General features: G+C 42.0%; 1 protein-coding gene across 5 annotated transcripts in view; it reads left to right on the top strand.

The window, feature by feature from the left end:
* Positions 1-18,289, top strand: part of fto (FTO alpha-ketoglutarate dependent dioxygenase) — a 115,128-nt gene that overhangs the window by 53,699 nt on the left and 43,140 nt on the right. Inside the window, exon 9 of one of the 5 annotated variants that reach the window (XM_026293215.1) lies at positions 8,281-8,435. The exons of 3 other annotated variants lie outside the window; for them this stretch is intronic. In XM_026293215.1, the coding sequence (XP_026149000.1) occupies positions 8,281-8,435 (155 nt within the window). Of the gene's footprint in view, positions 1-8,280; positions 8,441-18,289 lie in introns of all 5 variants that reach the window. One more of the 5 variants, XM_026293216.1, reaches the window with a different exon arrangement.

Here is an 18,289-nt window from a genome sequence, read left to right as displayed (position 1 = left end):
TTTTGAGTTGTCCCCTCTAGTTGACCCTTAACTATGCCCCATCCAGATGAGCCTTGTAAACAAGCTGTTTCCACACACCTTGCTTTGCTGTGTCGACGCCCGCCGCCTCACAAGTCTGATGAAGGGCCTGCTCTGATGCATGTTGCATTCCAGATACAGGTGCTGAAAGCTAGAAACCATCTCGCCACACCCATCTCCAACTGAACATCAGCACCGTCTCCCCACCACCCACAATGCAATGTTGCCACCTACTAACCATGTCTAACCTTAGACGTTGCTCAGCCCACCCTAAGATACTGACAGCTAGTTTCACAGACAGGCCAGGAAATGCTCGGTCCTTGTCGGCAGGGCAGACAGACGTTTATTCTATCAGCAGAGAGAGACTGATTAGATTAGTTTTGGTGGAGGGCAAGCAACTCACACAAAACGTTTGAACTCCAGTTGCTCCTGATACCTCCTCTCCCCTTTACACACATTGAATATCTGTCTCTAACCCCCTCTGTCCCACTTACAAAAAAGCCAGAGGTCATCCTGTCAAGTGGCTGTCAACAGATAGCATTTACACAAAACTGAAAACATGGCTCTGTGCAATGTTAAGTGGGATGTACTGGTACTGTTTAGAGATTTCCGTCTGAGGCTTAAGAATTGCCTCACTCATTCTTTGTGGAGAAAGAAAAGGTTGTGTTGCTACTTAGCGGAAAAAGTAAAGATACAGTATATTATAGGAACAGATACAAAGTGAAGGAATTTAGTTCACTTCAATCAAATGTTCTTCAAACCTTCATTTATTTTCATAAAAGCACTCAGCAAAATAGGGCTTTTGAAATTAATTTGATTCATTCTGATGTTATTAACAGATGTACAGAATATGCAACAGGCAAGCTTTTATCATAATACTGCCTTTTGTTTTCATGGTTTCCACTCACCACATAATACTTGCAAAAGGATGGAAAAAAGTGAAAAAAAAAAAAAAACATGATTGATGACTCTTGCTAGAGGCATATAAACATAAACAACTAGCACTGATTGATTAAGTTTCTCGCTGACTTTTGTTTCTTAAACACCAGTTAAAGCAGCACTCTGGGCGCTGCAACGTGGGCCTGCTGGCTAACCATTTTTTTTTTGCCTCTGGGGCATTTTTAGCACTAGCAAGAAGTAAAGAAAGAGGAATTGGACCCAGTGACCAGTGGTTCTTCACAAGTGACTTATGGGCACTCAGAATGAGTGATGCCTCGGCTTGCCATGCTAGCAAAAGCAGTCCATTCATTCACTCTGAGCCAACAAAGTTATGACTGCTTTTTTATTCTTATGAGCTTTTCTGGTAACTGGGTTTTCCCGATGCACATGGTGAATTCTTTGATAGATGCTGCCCTCTGTGTCCCTTTGGTAAATGCCCCGTGAGTTCCCTGGAAATAGATGGATTATTACAGTATGTGTGTGGTTGACTGGACCGTAGCAGAGCAGTTGAGTGTGCCACACAGGAAGTGCAGATTGAAGAGCAAGGCACAACCTCTGGGGAACATGCCTAATATAGGAAATACCACATCCCAGTGGCACCAGAACTGGAATTATTAGGTTTTAAATATAAATCCATCTTGTTACACATCTATGCAACTGCAGGTTAAATGATCTAATAACTGACAAACAATGGAAGTAGTCAAATCGAACAAATTTCCCTTGTTTCCCTTGTTTAACTTACTAAAAGTAGGTACTTGGCAAGATGCTATGGTATTTTGAAAATGTATGTTTACAGTATGACTACTTTTAAATCTCTTGGACAAAGTGACCTCATGCTGACCTTCTGTAGCTTAGAGGTCACTGCTCTGACCAACAGAAAAAAACAACAAAAAAAGCTTTGTCACAGTCGGCAAGCAAACACTGAAGGGAACAGCTGCGAATTTTGTACTGACCATGCAAACTGCTGTAGGCTTTGTAAGGTCATTATATGATAATGAAAATCATTACAGAATTACATGGGGGTTTAGGACATGAGAGCAGCAGGGAGGGGAGGGGAGGGCCACATTGGGTTTGATAAATGGACTGTGAAGGTGCCCATCTGGCCCTCTCTATGGCTTTTTCTTCCTGCTCTTTTATCCACTCTCGTCTTTTACTACCCTTCTTTCATTCCCCTCCTCTGTTCTCCAGTGGGCCAGTGTAAAGGCAAGTGGGCCTGTAGTGAAAGATTAACAGAGTGCAAACCCAACTCACCTTTGTGGAGGAGAAAAGATGAGGGGAGACAGGCAGAGGTGTTTATGACCCAAAGCATGGTTTGTGCCTGACTTGGCAAACCCTGTCCTCCCATCTCTCAGTGTGGGCCGGTAGGAGAGTAGGCAGCCATTGACCTTTGGCATCAGAAACAGTTGGGAAGCTTAGGATGTGTGAATCCTGGTAGTTTGGAGGTGCCCATTGTTTAATAGGCTTTGGGTGGTAATACACAACAAATTTTAAAATACTTCTTTGATACAGACTTGTTCCTCCGGAGATTAGAGAGGGGAGCAAAACAGGCAGGCACAATCTGTTACTGAAAAGAGTTAAAGTGTTGCAATTTTACAGCCTTTTAGGTTTATATCAAGAGACAAGGGGGAGCTGGCAAATTCTGTGGAAGTGCAGCCAGAGATGAAAATAAATCATGTTCATCCGTTGGTCCCAGAAACACTGTACAGGATATTAAACTGAGAAAATAAACTTAGGTGAGGACATTTTTCACATTCTTCGCAAAATTTTCATGTTTGTAAGATTTTTTTGTGTTTACTACAGAGAGCATATAGACAACATATATAAAGAAATGAATTTTTTACGTAAATAAGCAAACATTTGAATTCTGTAATAATAATAGGCAAATGTCTTTTTTATTATTTAATTCCATTCCACATCCAGTGAATATACAAAAAGCTGACCCATATCACTCACGGTCTGTGGTGTAGTACATCTGTTGCCTGGGTTTATTACATTTCTTTGACTTGTTGAGAGTTAGTGAGGTCTTTATCTCACGACAAAGACGACTTCAGCTGACATCGCAGGCAGAGTTAAAGGACGGAGAAGGAGGCCCACGTGTCCACAGCTGCACTCATCACTCAGCTGTCCAGCTTGACCCATGACCCCACAGGGTCATGGGCTTTATGTTTCCTCCTATTGTCATCCTCTCTTGTCCTCACCTGGACAGGGCACTGCTATACAAAAGGCCCAGTCTGTCATCAAAAACAAGGGTCACCAGGGGCCACAGTGCTGTGGTTGAAGCTGTGCCCAGCCGGGGATGACCCCGCTGGTATTGTCAGCTACCAGTTGCACCCCTGTGGAGATGCATAGTGTCACAGAAAAAGGAGGAGAGAGACCATAGTCAGCTGGCACTTCATTCCAGGAGTGGTGACATTTCTTTTGTGCTGTCACTGACAGGCCCCGCCCTTATTCCTGCACTGGGGTGGGACGGGGAGTTTGGAGACAATGGAGGGGCCCTGCCCAGAATGGCAGTTGGAAAGATTGTCACTGTCATGTCCACAATAAAGATGGACAAACCACAGCCTTGTCTGTGGCCAATGAGATTCTAAAAGCCTTAGAAATGGAGGCACCATATTGACAACTCACTCTGTTTAGGGTTTGCTGGGCACAGGTTCCCATAGATCTCAAACAAAGCTGTCTTCAGCTGTCATTTCTTAAGTGATTGTGAGGGCTTTGTGAAGTTTTTGAATGTAGGCAGGGTGTCATTACATGACTTTCTGAATAGCTTACACACAGATAGGTTTGGGAAACAGGATTTGTGAGGTACAGTTAAGAGACGGTGGCATCAAACTGTTTATAAGTACGTTTAACTAGCATCCAGGCATGTTGTCAACCAGGCCCATGACTTGAGGTGAGAGGTTATTCAAATTCAGCCACAAATTTGCCTCTAAATCATCCCACAACAGAAGTCCTGTTTTGCAAACAGAACAGACAGGGCAGCTCAGTCTGTTTTCCTTGGCATCAGTCACGAGCTAAGAGTTTTGCTGGTTGCGCCCTTGTTTCTCTTTACCCGAGGGGTTTGTTCACTGCGATGGTGGGTAAACACCTGTGTGGTGGGTGGAACTCTGATTCCACAACCATGTTCACTATTCCTTTTGTCTTCATGTCTTTTTCTTTGTATCACCGTCGTCAACATTGCTGTGTTTACTTGTTTCAGGGCAATGGAGGAGAAAACAAATAAGGACATGTCATGCGTCTCTTTCATCAGTGGCCAGTCTGTAATTAGCGCAAGCGCAGTGGTTCGCCTAAGACTCTGTTGTCTAATTTGTCTGTCTTTATCTAAAACAAGTCTGTGCGGTCCCTTAGATCGTTTACATGCATGCTGTGAGATCGCCTGTGGCCTGGGTGTTTGTGAGGTGTGTGTTTGTGTGAGCCTGACTGTGAATTATGAATTTTTTTTTTCTCTTATGCACCCACCCTTGTTTAGCAATCAGTCAGTTATGCATGACATGGCCTGACCTTAGCAGAACCTCACAGCTGCTGTAGCTGTAGAAATCGTTCTCCCATCATAGTTAGCTCCCAGGCTGGAAAGTACATTTTGCAAGAATGTGCTTTGAACAAGATGAGTTATGACGCTATTTCTTTACCTTCTATTTACTGTACAAACAATTTCTACTCATGTAAATATGTACTTACTGCTATCTTGCCTGGTTCTCAAACAAGTCAGTAATTAGCCGTTAAGATACATGCGTTATTTTGTGGTTAGGTGTGTGATTGGAAGGCTTGAAACTTGCAAGAATCTGCATAACACTCTTTGTTAAATTTCTTTACTTATCCTTAAATAACTTACAACAGCATTAAATTGCTTATAGGTTATAACTGAAACAGTTATTTCTTAATTATGCATTTCACAATAGGAGCCTTGCAGTGAAATGTGGCAAAGAAAAGGAGAAAAAGAGGCACAGACATTTAAATACAGTTGTTGCAGATACAGTTAAAGACCATTAAATACTGCTTTTTTATTATGGAAACAAAATTTGTATGTAGAAAAGATAATGTGGTAAAGAAGGAGAATGGGGTGAGGGAATGGGTTTAGGCCTGTTTTACTGGTAGCCAGGAAAACCTGAACATTCTTTCTGGTTAAACCTAACGTTCCAGAGAGCTGATAAAGCATGACTGGGTTGAGGAAGTGTGGCAGGCATGTGAAACAAACACAGAGAAAATAGCAATATGGGTCGGTGGAGGTTGTTCTCACCAGAAACACTGTCATTACAGTTTATCTGATCCACATCCTGTTTGTTCTTAGATGGATCGCAGTTCTCCATAAAATATAAGGTTAAAACTGTAACAGTGCAGGACTTCTTGCACTAATTGTACTCATTGTACACTTTTTGAACTCATTATACATGCTGGCATGTGGTAAGTCAGTTTGTGAACAATTAGTGAAACTCTTATATATGTGTATGAGAAGCATACTCATACTCACTAAAAATACAGTCTGCATAATAGATGTAAGAAAACTTTCACATGTTTTGGAGGCATTCAGTGCTGGGTTCAGGCAGGATATATTTACAATTTAATGTTAGTATCACAGCAAATAATCAACTAAATGCAGTAATGTATATGGTGTTTATACACACACAAATGCACATTGTATGTGCATGCATGCCATGTGATTCATCTTTTCCTTTTTTTTCCCAGCCCGTCTACCACAAACCACCCACCTGGGCCCAACCCCGTTGCACCACCACCCCTCCCACCCCATATACACTTATCTATCTCTCCTCATCTGTTAATTATAACCTACACTGCTGGAACACTTCATTTCATAGCAAGCATATTGTCTCTTCAAGGCTGGCAGGCAGGTCATAAATTATCCTGAAGGTGAGGATGGAAGTTGGAGGAGATAGTTATGAAAATTTCATCTGTCTGCCGTAACGGCCGCAGCTGCTCCTGTCACCAGCCTTGTGCTGGAGGAATTATACCAGGTCAGAGTGTGTATGTGTATGTGTATGTGTGCAGGTGTGTACTTCAGTTTTTGCATATGCGTAGGTACATGAATACATGAACAGTTCCAGTGTGCACATATTATGAACACTCACACATGCACGTCTTTGTGCATCTTCATATTTGTCCATGCGTGTATGTGTGTCAGTGTGTGTGTTACTGGGCCAATGTGTACAGCAGGTTGGCCAGGTAAGACCTGCCTGTCAGTGTGTGGAACATCTCTGGCGTCCAAGTCACCCTAGGGCCCCCTAGTTCTGCCCCAAAGCACAGAGACTGTGAGCGGGGACAAGCGCGAAGGGCGGTCCCCAAGCTGTCTCTGTTCATTACTGCTACAGAGATGGGATGTGGCCGGCAGGTGGCCAGACCTTTGGACCTTACCTGCTGTGATCATCTGCTACTTCACTCTGTGTGTATGTATGTGGGAGAGTGTGGAAGTGTGGAAGTGTGCTTGAGAATAAAGAGTCAGAGGAAACCCATAACTTGTGAGCAGGGAAGCGCATATTTTATGTTTGACCTATGAATGTGAATGTGTGTTTGTGACAGATTATTGCACTGAAACAGTGTGCCTGTGAATGCATCTCTTAATGGTTATGCCTGAAAACTTACAAATATACAGAAATTCTGCATTTGGAAAATCTGGAATGCTGCTTTAGCACTTTCTTGAAAGAGAGTAGAGCAGCCCTTCTCAACAGACAGTCACTCCAAGTGGTAATTAGTAAGAAAAGAAAAACACATTACTCCCCCCTCATTCCCTCCTCTGTCAGTCTGCAGTTCCCTGCAAAAATTCTATTAGGGCCAAAGTCCATAGCTGTTAATTACAATTCTAACTAGCTTGCCTCCTGACGAATGGATGGCTTCAGTAGCGATGTAGGATAAAAGGGATATCAGCGATTTCACTTCTCCGTACAAAGGCTGCCTCTGAAATGGGTCATCAATCCCATAGTGATAAATGTCTGGTGGAGTAATGACTCTCTTATCGGCGCAGGATTACTGCGGATATTTGTAATTAGTGTAGCCACACAAGTCCCCGACAGATGTTTTTGAGGCAGCACAGTATTGAAGCCTTGGTTTAGTGCTAAATGGGAACTTTCGGAAAATAATAGAGACAGTTAGAGCTATTGTTTTCTGGCAGACATAGGTGAATCTGGAAAAACTGAGTTGCAGTATTGTTTTTGGGAATGCCTGTATGTGCTGTGCTGCACATACACAGTACAGTACACACATATCGCATATATATATGTTTATACACACACACACTTGAGTTCATGATCTAATAACAAAATACACAGCCTGAGGTCCATCCCTCAGATATTGAGCTCAGTGGTCACATGACTTTGAGAGCCAGAGGCTCCTCTTCTTCTCCTGTTCCTCCTCTCCTCCTACTACAGCCCTAGAGCTAGCCAATGCTACACCAGGGGGGAGTGAACGATTCACTTTTAACTTCTATTTCTCCTGTTTTGGGTTGAGATTCACAACCCACCCTGAAGTTTTTTTCTTCTTCTTCTTTCTCATCTTCCAGCGCTCATGAAATCACAATGCGATGTATTCGGCCTGAGGTGTAGCTCTATTCACAATGCAGTTTGTCACTACGAAGCCCTGCTCCCCTCTGTTTTCACAAAGCAACTGTACAGATGCACTGCCGTCAAGTTTGTACCACTAACAAAATTGTCCTGGCTGAAGGTGACAGCTACTTTGACTAAAGATGTTTAATATACACTTTGAAAAGAGACACCTGTGTTTCATTCATTTTATGTTCTCCCTATGAATATGTGTATATCAATATACACAGTTTTTGTAAAGAACCGGTGCCACTGAATCTTTTGTGTCTAGATATCATGTGGTTGAGGCCTGTGTTCTGTTGCCAAAATATACAATCACCAACCCACTGTCCAGTACGCTCCCTGAACCCTTTAGACACATACAGTACACAGTCTGCCCAGCGCTGACAGACGTGTAAGCAGATGCAGCCAGAACTGGTAATGGCAGGTGATTATAAGTGGCACATGTGCCAAACTAATTAAACCCCTGGGTTGACAGCAGCATTTGGTAGCACTGGCATTTTGGCCTGCTGGCATTAGAATAATTGTAGCAGCAGCACATTTCACCTGCGAGACTGCAGCTAACGGTGTCATTTATTTTACAGCAGACTGCACTGGATGTTGGTACAGACGCTCGAGTTAGCTTGCTTTAAGTATGACATGCATGGCAACCTCAGGCAAAGAAGGGACAGCTTTTCTGTGTTTCAGCCACACTTTGAATAATATTTTGCTGAGGAATTGTTTATATGTTTTACACAGTTACACTTTCCAAACGGTGGTAATTTTGTTTTTAACTTAGGAAGGAGACAAGGACAGGAGGACTCTCAGTTTGGTCATTTCGTGGGTTACCACTTCTCCAGCTGGAGGACTGGAGCTGTGATGAAGCCAGAAATTGCACCAGGCGAACCACCTGTACTCTGCACATACAGTGCACCTCATATACACACCTGGACAGTTGAGTAAGAAGTCTGAAATACCAGCAGTTGTGTGAAAACTAGCCTGGCTGTAAATGACTTGACTGATTCATGTGATTGCCTTCTGCTCCGCTTGCAGGAGTGGCTTGGCCAGGTGCATTCTGCACAGCATTATAATGTGCGTGCACTCAAAACTGCTACACTATCTGTTAGCGTAGGAGTGACTGGAGTTATGCACTGTAAGGTCACTGCACGTTTCGTCAGAAATTATGGACTGTGGCATGGCATATCATTTGCTTTCATGTGATGTCAAACCAAGACCTTAGTCAACCTTTTTGTAGTATTTCCATGTTGTAATGCACAGCCACTGTATTCAGTTTCCCACACATTTCCCCCATAGGCTGCACTGTCTTTTCCACTTGCACATAATTGCTGCCATATATGTATCATTTGCTGAAACATCACTTTACACTTTCCGAGTTTTATTGCACATGCACAGACGGTGTTCACTCTTGGTAGCTACTCTGTTAAGCTGGTTGTAGAAGAAGCGAAAAATCAGCTCTTTGAAGGCACAAGTAAGTGGCCGATGGCAGCTGATAACTGGGGCTTAGTGAATCCTCATTATGTGCTGTAGCAAGCTGATTAAAACATTTGATTTGTTCCCTGTGTGTGTGTGTGTGTGTGTGAGTATGTGTGTGTCAAGAGCTTTTGTGTGTGCGTGTGTGTGTGTGTGTGTGTGTGTGTGTGTGTGTGTGTGTGTGTGTGTGTGTGTGTGTGTGTGTGTGTGTGAGAGTATCTGTGTGTCCTGTGCATGTGCAATTGTACATGTGCATGCGTGAAAGAGAGGGCCTTGAGGCTGCTGCGGTGTGTTATCTGTTTTTTCAACCTTGTCATACTAATTACAGTCCATATTTACTTACATTCTCTTTTTGTTTTCTGCCCTCGATAGGCATCTGTGACCGCTTCTGCCTGGGCTGTTCTCATTAACAAACTGATGATGTGTGATAGGTCTATCAAGTAATGATACAGGGAGCTTTTCCAAAAAAGAGGTCATGATACAAATGTTGTCAGCTTTTCGTAACCACAAAGAATTATGTTCTTGTTATCAGTGACACTGTGATTGCAATTTTGCCAGTGAGTGGTGGTAGGGAAATACTCAGTGTTCACATCAAAGCTAAATGAAAAAAGGCATCACCATTAACGTGTGTCAGAACCTTATTAAATTGTATTATTACACCATGATAAACCATGTTATTGGTTTATAGCTTAGGATAAGGATGTGAGATTACATTACCATCTTTATTTTTTCTTCCACGCAAATTGATAGTTTTGAATTTACTGACACAGATCTATTTGAGAAAGTAAATATTACTCTCTTCTTATACTTAGATGGAGGACAGGCCAAAATACAGTAGTTTGCATAACCCCTGGCTGAATACTGTTTCTGAGGTATTTGTATTGACTTTCAAAAATACCAGCAGCACAAGCAGCAAAGACTTAGAGTAGCTAGATGGGAAAACTGTAGTGTCCTACCAGTAAAGCCAAAAGTTACTTATCATGTTCACTGCACAGGTCTCTCACCACATGTCACCGAAGTAAAGACAGATGGAAGTGGCCACACCTTCATACTGTTGTTGGCTTTTTGGAACTATTGCTTCTGATTAACCAGACCCTTTTCATTAACTAAACCCGTTACGGAACAATCAACAACATCAAAATGTCAGTCTATGTGTGTAAGAGACGCATAGACAAACTTACAATATGATTTGTAAATGGTTAAACTGAACAGGAAGCTGTGTGAGGATACATGGTGGGGTGAGCAGGGTAAATTATGGACAGCTGAGTTTTATATGTGCTGGAGGTGGGTGGTAGGGTGTTGTTAATGGTTTTATGTGAGTGTGAGTGACTGATTCCCAGACACAGAGCACTGTACATCCTGAATGGGTAAATGGCATTTATTCAGCCGGTTAGTCTGGGAAAACATATGGTGCCATTTGGAGGCCCAGACTGGTGCACGCTGTTCTCCTGTAATTAGACTGGCCCAGCAGAGCAGCTACATAACTGTTTCATGATAACCGCCCTACTACAGCCTACAGTGCTGCTGCCACCCAGGCCTGGCTGCAGCACAGGACCAGCACACCGCATTACACATCCTGTTAACACACTGTTCAACACCAGTGAACACCAGTGACACCACAGCTTTGGCAGCTGCACATGTGCACTGAAGGCCAGATTCACTGTACATATGTGACAGCACAAAGGCAAATATGCATTACACCTTTCATTCTGATTTTACTTGCAATATGCATGAAAATTTACCAATGCATCAACTGTGAGTGCAGTCTGTGACTAGAGCTGCCTTATAATCACATTCTAAGAATGCAGGGTAACTTAAAATGAGCAGTTATGCAATGGAATTTCAGCTATATTGAAGTCAGTAAAAGTATAGTAATGTTTTTTTTTTTTTTTAAGAAAAGAAAAAAATACAGATTCACATAAAAACAAGAGAACATGTTGCTCCTAAAAAAAACTGCCCCAGTATAAATGTCATATCATATCCACAGCACATGAGGAGCTCAATGAATGTCAAGTTCAGCTTTAATGACCACATGTCTGCAATTCCCCATTCACTTTTCACTTGGTCAGATAGTGTTATTTTATATCTTAAGCAGCATTTGATTACTACATCTTTTACTGTTAGTTCTATATATTATTTTTGTAATTGGATACTTTTTACTGTCTTTGTACAGCTAGCCACAGTTATTTATTTATTTATTTATTTGTCTGTAGTCAGAGATGTTGCTATGGAATAGTATAAAAATTAAAATTCCTCCTCTCTGCACAGACAGGCACGCCATCAGATTAATTTAACTGTGCATCTGGGCTGTGGTGGCTCAGTGGTTTTCGTTGTGGCCTTTATATGTTCTCCCTTATTTGGGTGTCTTGAAAAAAGAAAAAAACTGAATTTTTTGAATGTGGTTATGGCTGTGCATACAGATTTGGCTGTATTTGTGTTAGTCCTCTGATAAATCAGTAACCTGTCCCTTTTGTACGATGTGTCTTACCCAGTATGACCTGAGATAAACTTGATCTTGGTTGTTGTGAACAGAAGCAAGTCCTTACGAATGCATAATAGGGCACTTTTATATCATTTGTGTGCACACAATTTAAAGGAATCCACTAAAATGTATCCTTTGAGTATCACGTATTCACACAGAGGCCCAAATTACCTGCTTTGTGTAAAAAGGCAGGAGACCTTTCCTTTTTGTCTTTTTCTTATTTGCATTTGCTCTCTTCTTTCTTTTAATCACTTCCCACCCTCCTTCCATTAGTACAGGAGCAGATTGTGGGTCAAAGGGGTGGGTTGTGTTGGCAGGGCTGTGGGGGCGTCAGCTGGGCTGTTGTCCTGTCAAGAGGGAACAGGCTGGCAGCCCGGCAGGAAGGCCCTGTTAAAGATACACTGCTGGGAATCGGACTGAGCCAGTGCCTGGTCCAAACCACACACACAGTCACACATCACCACACGCACCAGGAGGGAAAAGTGGTGGGGGTGTCCAGACCTGGAATAAAGACATTTCCTTCATCATTTATAAAACCTGACACCACCAGTCTGCCTTCTCCTCCTCCTCCCTCGTCAACATCCCTCAACAAAGATTGCACACACGCTCACAGACACATGCTGGTGCACATAAACTGAAAATCCAATCTACAGTCTAGACTTTTAACCTGTAGTTCCTCTAATGACCCCTAGATGCTGGTTCAAAAAACAAAACCATACTGTTCTTAACACTGTTGTCCCCCTAGCATGGCAGCAATTTAAAAAAAAGAGATTCATAAAAGAAAAATATAAATGAGAAACAGAAAGGAGGATTCATGGCATGTTTGCTCCACCTCAACTCTACTCAGGCCTAAATTTGTATTTTCTGGACCCAGTTTGTGTCACATTAGCTAAAAGTGGTAAAACCACACCGTACCATCTGTGTTTTTCCATGTCACGGTGTGAAAGCTTACATCTGATTTAAATACCGTGGGGTTGGATACAGTGGTGTCGGTGTACATTTAAGCGTATAGCAAGGCCTGCCACATTTCGCTACACATTCAAGGCCTTTGCACAGTAGTATGCACAGCTAACACCCCCTCAACACGCACACATATAGTCGCATGCTGTACTACATAGTGTCTGTCCAGAAGGGGCTGTCTGGTGGCATGCTATTCTCTTGTTGTCTGTTTAGCAAGTACAGCATGTGAGAGCACTGCTACATTTGCATATGCCACCATGTATATTTCAGCAGCGTTTAAGACTCACCGGCAGTGAATTATGCATGCAGCTCGTACAGTGGACGTGCTTGTTTTATGCACTTGTGAGGGGAAATTGAACTGTGTTTTCTTCTCCTCATGACGCTGAAGGCCCAGGGCCCATTAAAGTACACAGAGCAGACAGCCTCTAAATGGACTGCTGGTGTACATCGAATTCCCCTCTAACAAAGGCGGCCTGGCATAGGAAAAGGCATCCGACAGGTTGTGACAGATAGGTAATAGGATTCCCTCCTTTCCAAAGGGACTGACTGAGGTGCTGTTGTAGTATCCTTGTAGACCACTCTGTCTTTTTATATGTGAATGTGCATATGTGTTTGTTAAATGCAGTGCTGTGGAAGAGATGAGTGGCTGAATAATTCAAAACTGACATGTCTCACAAAATGATGCAAAACCCATGCATGGATTGTCAGTGGGAGGAATAGAGTGTTGCAGTAAACACACCCTAAAAGGCTCTTATGCATTATAGACCAGCCTTTTGAAACGGTTTTCTCATATGCAAATGGAACACACACAGCTGCAAAGGCTTAATAAGAATCTCTCCCATTCACCACAAATCCAAATGACGCATAGGGCTGTTTATGTTTATACTGTGTATGCAGCTGTTAGACGAGGATGGTGTTGGTCGAAGACAGAATAAGAGACACAATTGTGTTGCTATCATTGTTTACTTTAAAGACTCAACAGTTAGTGCTGTGACTTTGCCGGCACCCAGCAGTTGTGCTCTCATATGCCTCTTCTGAACTGAGGATATAGACTGCACCGGATGAGCATCATTAGATATGTCATTTAAGACACCTATGCTCTCCCACTGCTCTATATTTATCCACTTGCAGGTCTTTAACAGGCCCTTGGGTCAACATATTGTGTCCCTACCTGTCAGTTCGGCAGTGGATGGGACATATGTGGTCGATAGAGACAATATGAAGCCACCTGCTAGTCACCCTGCCCTCTCCTCTCCTCTCTTCTCCTCTGCTCTCCTCTCAGCTCTCCTCCACTCTTCTGCTCCTGTTCTTTTTGCCTCAACTTGCCACTGGATGCATTTGTGACAATTCATATATTCCAGTTATAGCAGCCTTGTTTAGCTTGGCTTAGTACCAGTGAATCTGCTATTTATAGAGTTCGTTTTAGCCACCCCTGTGTGGTAAATGATGATAAGCCTAGCCAGTAATAAACAATCTCGTAAACAGCTCTGCAGCTCAGCCCTTAATGGCCTTAGGGGCTTGTAAGAGCTTTATAACACATTTATTACCCCTTTAATGGCCTAAGAGCTGTGAGCCATAACGTGAGCTAACACTAATTAAATTTCCTGACATATATTGACTTTATGTTATCTTTAGGTTTTGGTTATTTTGCCAACTTGATTCATTTCTTAGCTAGTTCTATTTAGGGCCTTGCTTAGTGCGTTCCAACACCAAAGAGAACTATATTCAGCACTCACCTCAATTATTTTGTCACTTGGTATTCAGAGTCTGGTAAGAGAAGAGAAGAAACCATTACTTTGTTAGCCAAAAGCACATATCCACTCAGAACAGACGAAAGGGCCAGCATGGGGAATAGAGATATTTGATGTTGAATCTCCCCCTATTTACAGTAGGATGCCTGAATAAACGTGTTCAGAAGCTGGAAAGCAGCATTATGACCCATAACCCCGAGGTATTTGAAATGGAACAGCAGGACTTACTTTGAAAAAGAATAGGAGATGTGCTCTGGGCTTACTGTTTATACCTTGATGTGATTTGGACTGAAATATATAAAAAAAAGCCTGTTTATCTGTTCTTTCCCTTTCGTCCATGGCTGAAAATTGCAAGGAGAGGGAGGCGGTTCACATACACTGCACTTCTAGCAGTGGTTGGAAAAAAGATTTAGCCTCTTTTGCAGGTTTTAGTGCCTAAAGTTAGGGGAAAATTATTAAGCAAGCATTAGTATTATTATAAACCTTTCCATGAAATTGTTAGCTATTTACCCATTTTATTGTCATCACAGTTCAGTGTTCAAACACAATTTTGGTAGTTTTGTCTTGCATAAGTGCCAGTGCAATCCACATATCCTGGGATAATATTTGAAGGATTTAATAGATAAACATGGCTCTTTTTTGCACGATACAGATTTTTCATCACACCAATGCCCTTTCTGCAAACTTTCCTATTATGGTTTATTGAACTAACTCTGGGGCCTAGGTATCCACTTTTTGTTGCAATGCTTCTTTCTACAAATACCAATTTCAACCCTTCCTCAATTATTCTTTTGTCTGCAAAGAAGCAAGGTATCAATCTTTTATGTTTTGGAAAAATCTGATGAGTGCTATTTGCCGGACCTCCTGCTCAACGGAGATGGTGGAGCTGGCATGGGGACAGAAACATGAAATTGCAGAGTAAATCAATACTGGGCCAGTAATGTTAGGGGGGGATCCCTTTTCAAAGAGCAGAGCTGAATTTGTACGCCTTATGTTTTTGATCTCTTACTGTACTCATTTCATTCCAGTCACAGTTGTTATCATAGTTGCTGTTGTTTGTATGTTATTTTAGCTTCTTTCCCAAGTAGCTATTTTGCAATTTGGACAAAAATACAATTAAAGGCCCATCTGTTTCCAATGCTCTAACGTCAGACAGATGGGGTCTGACTATTGAAGCCATACCAGGATCCTGGCAGGTTAGAAGCTTTGTAATGAACATGCTAAATATGCGACCAGGCTGATTTAATCATAACAAGGCCTGTATGGGCTCAAATGGATAAATATTCTTTTTCATGAAGTGACGTTGGCGCACTTTAGCCTTGGCAATAGTCTGGGAGAAAAGCAGGAAGTATGTTTATAACTATTAGCCTCTAGTTGTTTCACTTGCATTTGGGGCTCTTCTCACTCAGATGTCATATGATAACTGATAAATGCTTTAACAGGCATGCATATGTGATACCATATTGTATGTCCCAATATTGTTTTCTCTTGTGTTTTGTATCAAGACCCTCAAAGCACGTTTTCAGCATGAGAAACCCAAGACTGACTAAAACACTAAACCTGACAATCTTAATTAGTATCTTATGGGATTTAGAGAGATTCTTTATTCATCCCCCATGAGGGAAATTCAGATTGTCCAGCAGCTCTTATATTTTTACTGGACAATCTGATGCAATCATGATTGTGTTTGAGGTATTCTGCGCTACTGTAAAGGCTACAATGATTAAACAGATAAATTAAGTTTTTTGAGGAGTCATGGGATTTTTCACTTTCAAAACCCCCTCACATTAAGATTCAGACCACTGACCCTATGCTTGGCTAATTAAAGATGTCAAAGAAAATCTCACAAAACATATCACACTGATCCCTTAAGCATAACTCTTATGTGTAAACAGCTTGGCCACAGTCCTACTTGCTGTTGTAGAGTACCCCTCTTATGTCTTGTCTGTTCCTCTTTCTCCTTGAGCTGCCACAGTATTCAGTAGGAACAAAGATTTTTTTTTTTTTTTTTTTTTTTACTTGCTAAATTATGGTTTAGATTCTATGGCTACTGGAATTTCTACTAACTGTATGCAGCAGTAAACAGGCTAATCTAACTGATAATTATATCCCCTACTGACAGCTGTCCTTAAGTGTTTAGGTTAATTGTAACAAATACACTGCCCCACCCTGTTCTGGCTGTGGGACACGATTATGGTAGCGTATCATGTTTTCTGGAGACGGAGGCAGAGTCTGGGAGTAATTGCTCACACTTCGCTGAGCCCGATGGACTCAGGTCTTCAGTTAAGTACAAGAACCCGCTCATTCCTCTTCCCTTGTAAGCTTGCAAGCAAAAACATTTCTAACACAATTCTTCTACCTAGAAACAAGCCTGAGGGCTCTGACCAAAACACTTCTAATATAGGAAAATTGTGCTGCTTTGAACTTTGGTGCTTTTGATAACTACTTGGTATGCTTCCTGGAGGATAACCTGTGGGCTTGGCTTCCCAAGCTTTAATCCCTTTGATTAAGTGCCAGGCCAAGATAGCTTGGTACTCAATAGGCCCTTTACCTTCCTAATATCCCCACTGTCCTTGGCTTTAAAGCACCGGTTCTCTCAAGTCTCCGTAGGTGAATATTCAATCCTCCCTGCACTCCTCTACAGATATTTGTTTTCAAAGTTTGGGCCAACAGCCTTCTTCCTGTCTGTGACCTTTCCCTTGTACCTCATCCTGTTTCAGGTCAGCATGTCCTCTGTTGTTTTTCTCCGTTTATGCATTATGATTCATAGCAGCAAGAATGTATGAGGTACAGTGCTGTATCTCCTTCTCCTTCCCTCCCTATCAGTGACCGAGCCGATCTGACGGCAGGGCCACAGCTTCCACAGATTAGCAAGGCTGAGAGGAGAAGCACAGTTGCTGGGGTAATTATACTGAGAGTTGTTGGCTGGCAGATGCAGGATGAGACTTGGGCCTTGATTCCATACTGGTGGATCAGCTCTGAAGACCTGCAACTAACTGTGGGGAGCATCCATGGCCAAAGGACCCATGTCATCACCACCATCTATCAGGTCAAGGTTATTCTGTGAAATCATGCAAAGGTTTCTTTAAGTCACTCTGCTTCTTCCCTGAATGATAAGTAAAGAGTATTGTAATAATTTTGATGATACATTAGGCATCTGAACATCTGTATTTAACTTTGTGTAGACATTTGGCCATAACAGGAGATTATTTACATTCTTCATATTGAACTTACTGTTAGATCATTTTACTGCTGATAAACATTTTGCCAGATTTATTCTCCTTTTAAGATTAGGATTTATAAGTGTGGAAATATCACGTCTTTCTTTCAGGCAGTTTTCTGCTCAGAATTTGAGCGGCAAGCATGGAACCTGGAATTTTTTTTAAAATTTAAGACTAACAATTGGCAGAAATTGTGTATATTGATAGCTCCATTTTGCACCTCAGTATTTGTAGTCACAATCATTAACCCATCTCAGTCAAACCCCTGAGTTAGCTTTTTTAGATAACTAAAGCTTAGCCGTGCCGTGTCTAGGTCTTTGCTCATCTATTTGTGTTTCATACATATTTGAAATGTATCATGATCTGCGTCCAAAACCGAAATAGTTCTGTGCAACTACTTTTTCTGCTCTTTTATGGGAAATTGTCATAAACATTGAAGCTTGAAAAGTAAATGAGCTTGTTTGGTCGGAGAAAACCTCAAACTTCAAATAACTGGCTCAGATTTTCTGCTTCTAGCTCGTGATGCCTGCTTTGATTGGCTCTGTGTTTCTCAAGAAGAGCTTTTGTTACGTTTTTCACTGCCGCTGCCCAAAGACAACCACTGGATTTAGATGCAGATAGAAAACAAGACACTCTCTAAAATTGGCTGACCCTTCCTTTCACTCTGTACCCCGTCTGCCCCCACGGCAGAGATATGAGGGCACTCTGACATACTACCAAGGCATCTTTTGTTGTTTCTCATGGGTGAATTCTGCTGAAAGTTAGGTCCTGTGAAGCCCCCTGCACACCTGTGTGCACACATATTCATAACCATTGCAATTTTCACACACATTGTATAATAAATGCAGTTAAAAGATCACTGCTGGGACCATAATAGTGTCCTGTGCTTAAATTTACAATCTA

This window comes from Mastacembelus armatus, chromosome 3 (assembly GCF_900324485.2).
Source record: "Mastacembelus armatus chromosome 3, fMasArm1.2, whole genome shotgun sequence".
NCBI lineage: Eukaryota > Metazoa > Chordata > Actinopteri > Synbranchiformes > Mastacembelidae > Mastacembelus > Mastacembelus armatus.
Note: the sequence above shows the minus strand (reverse complement) of the source record. Positions and strands in the feature narration are given on the sequence as shown.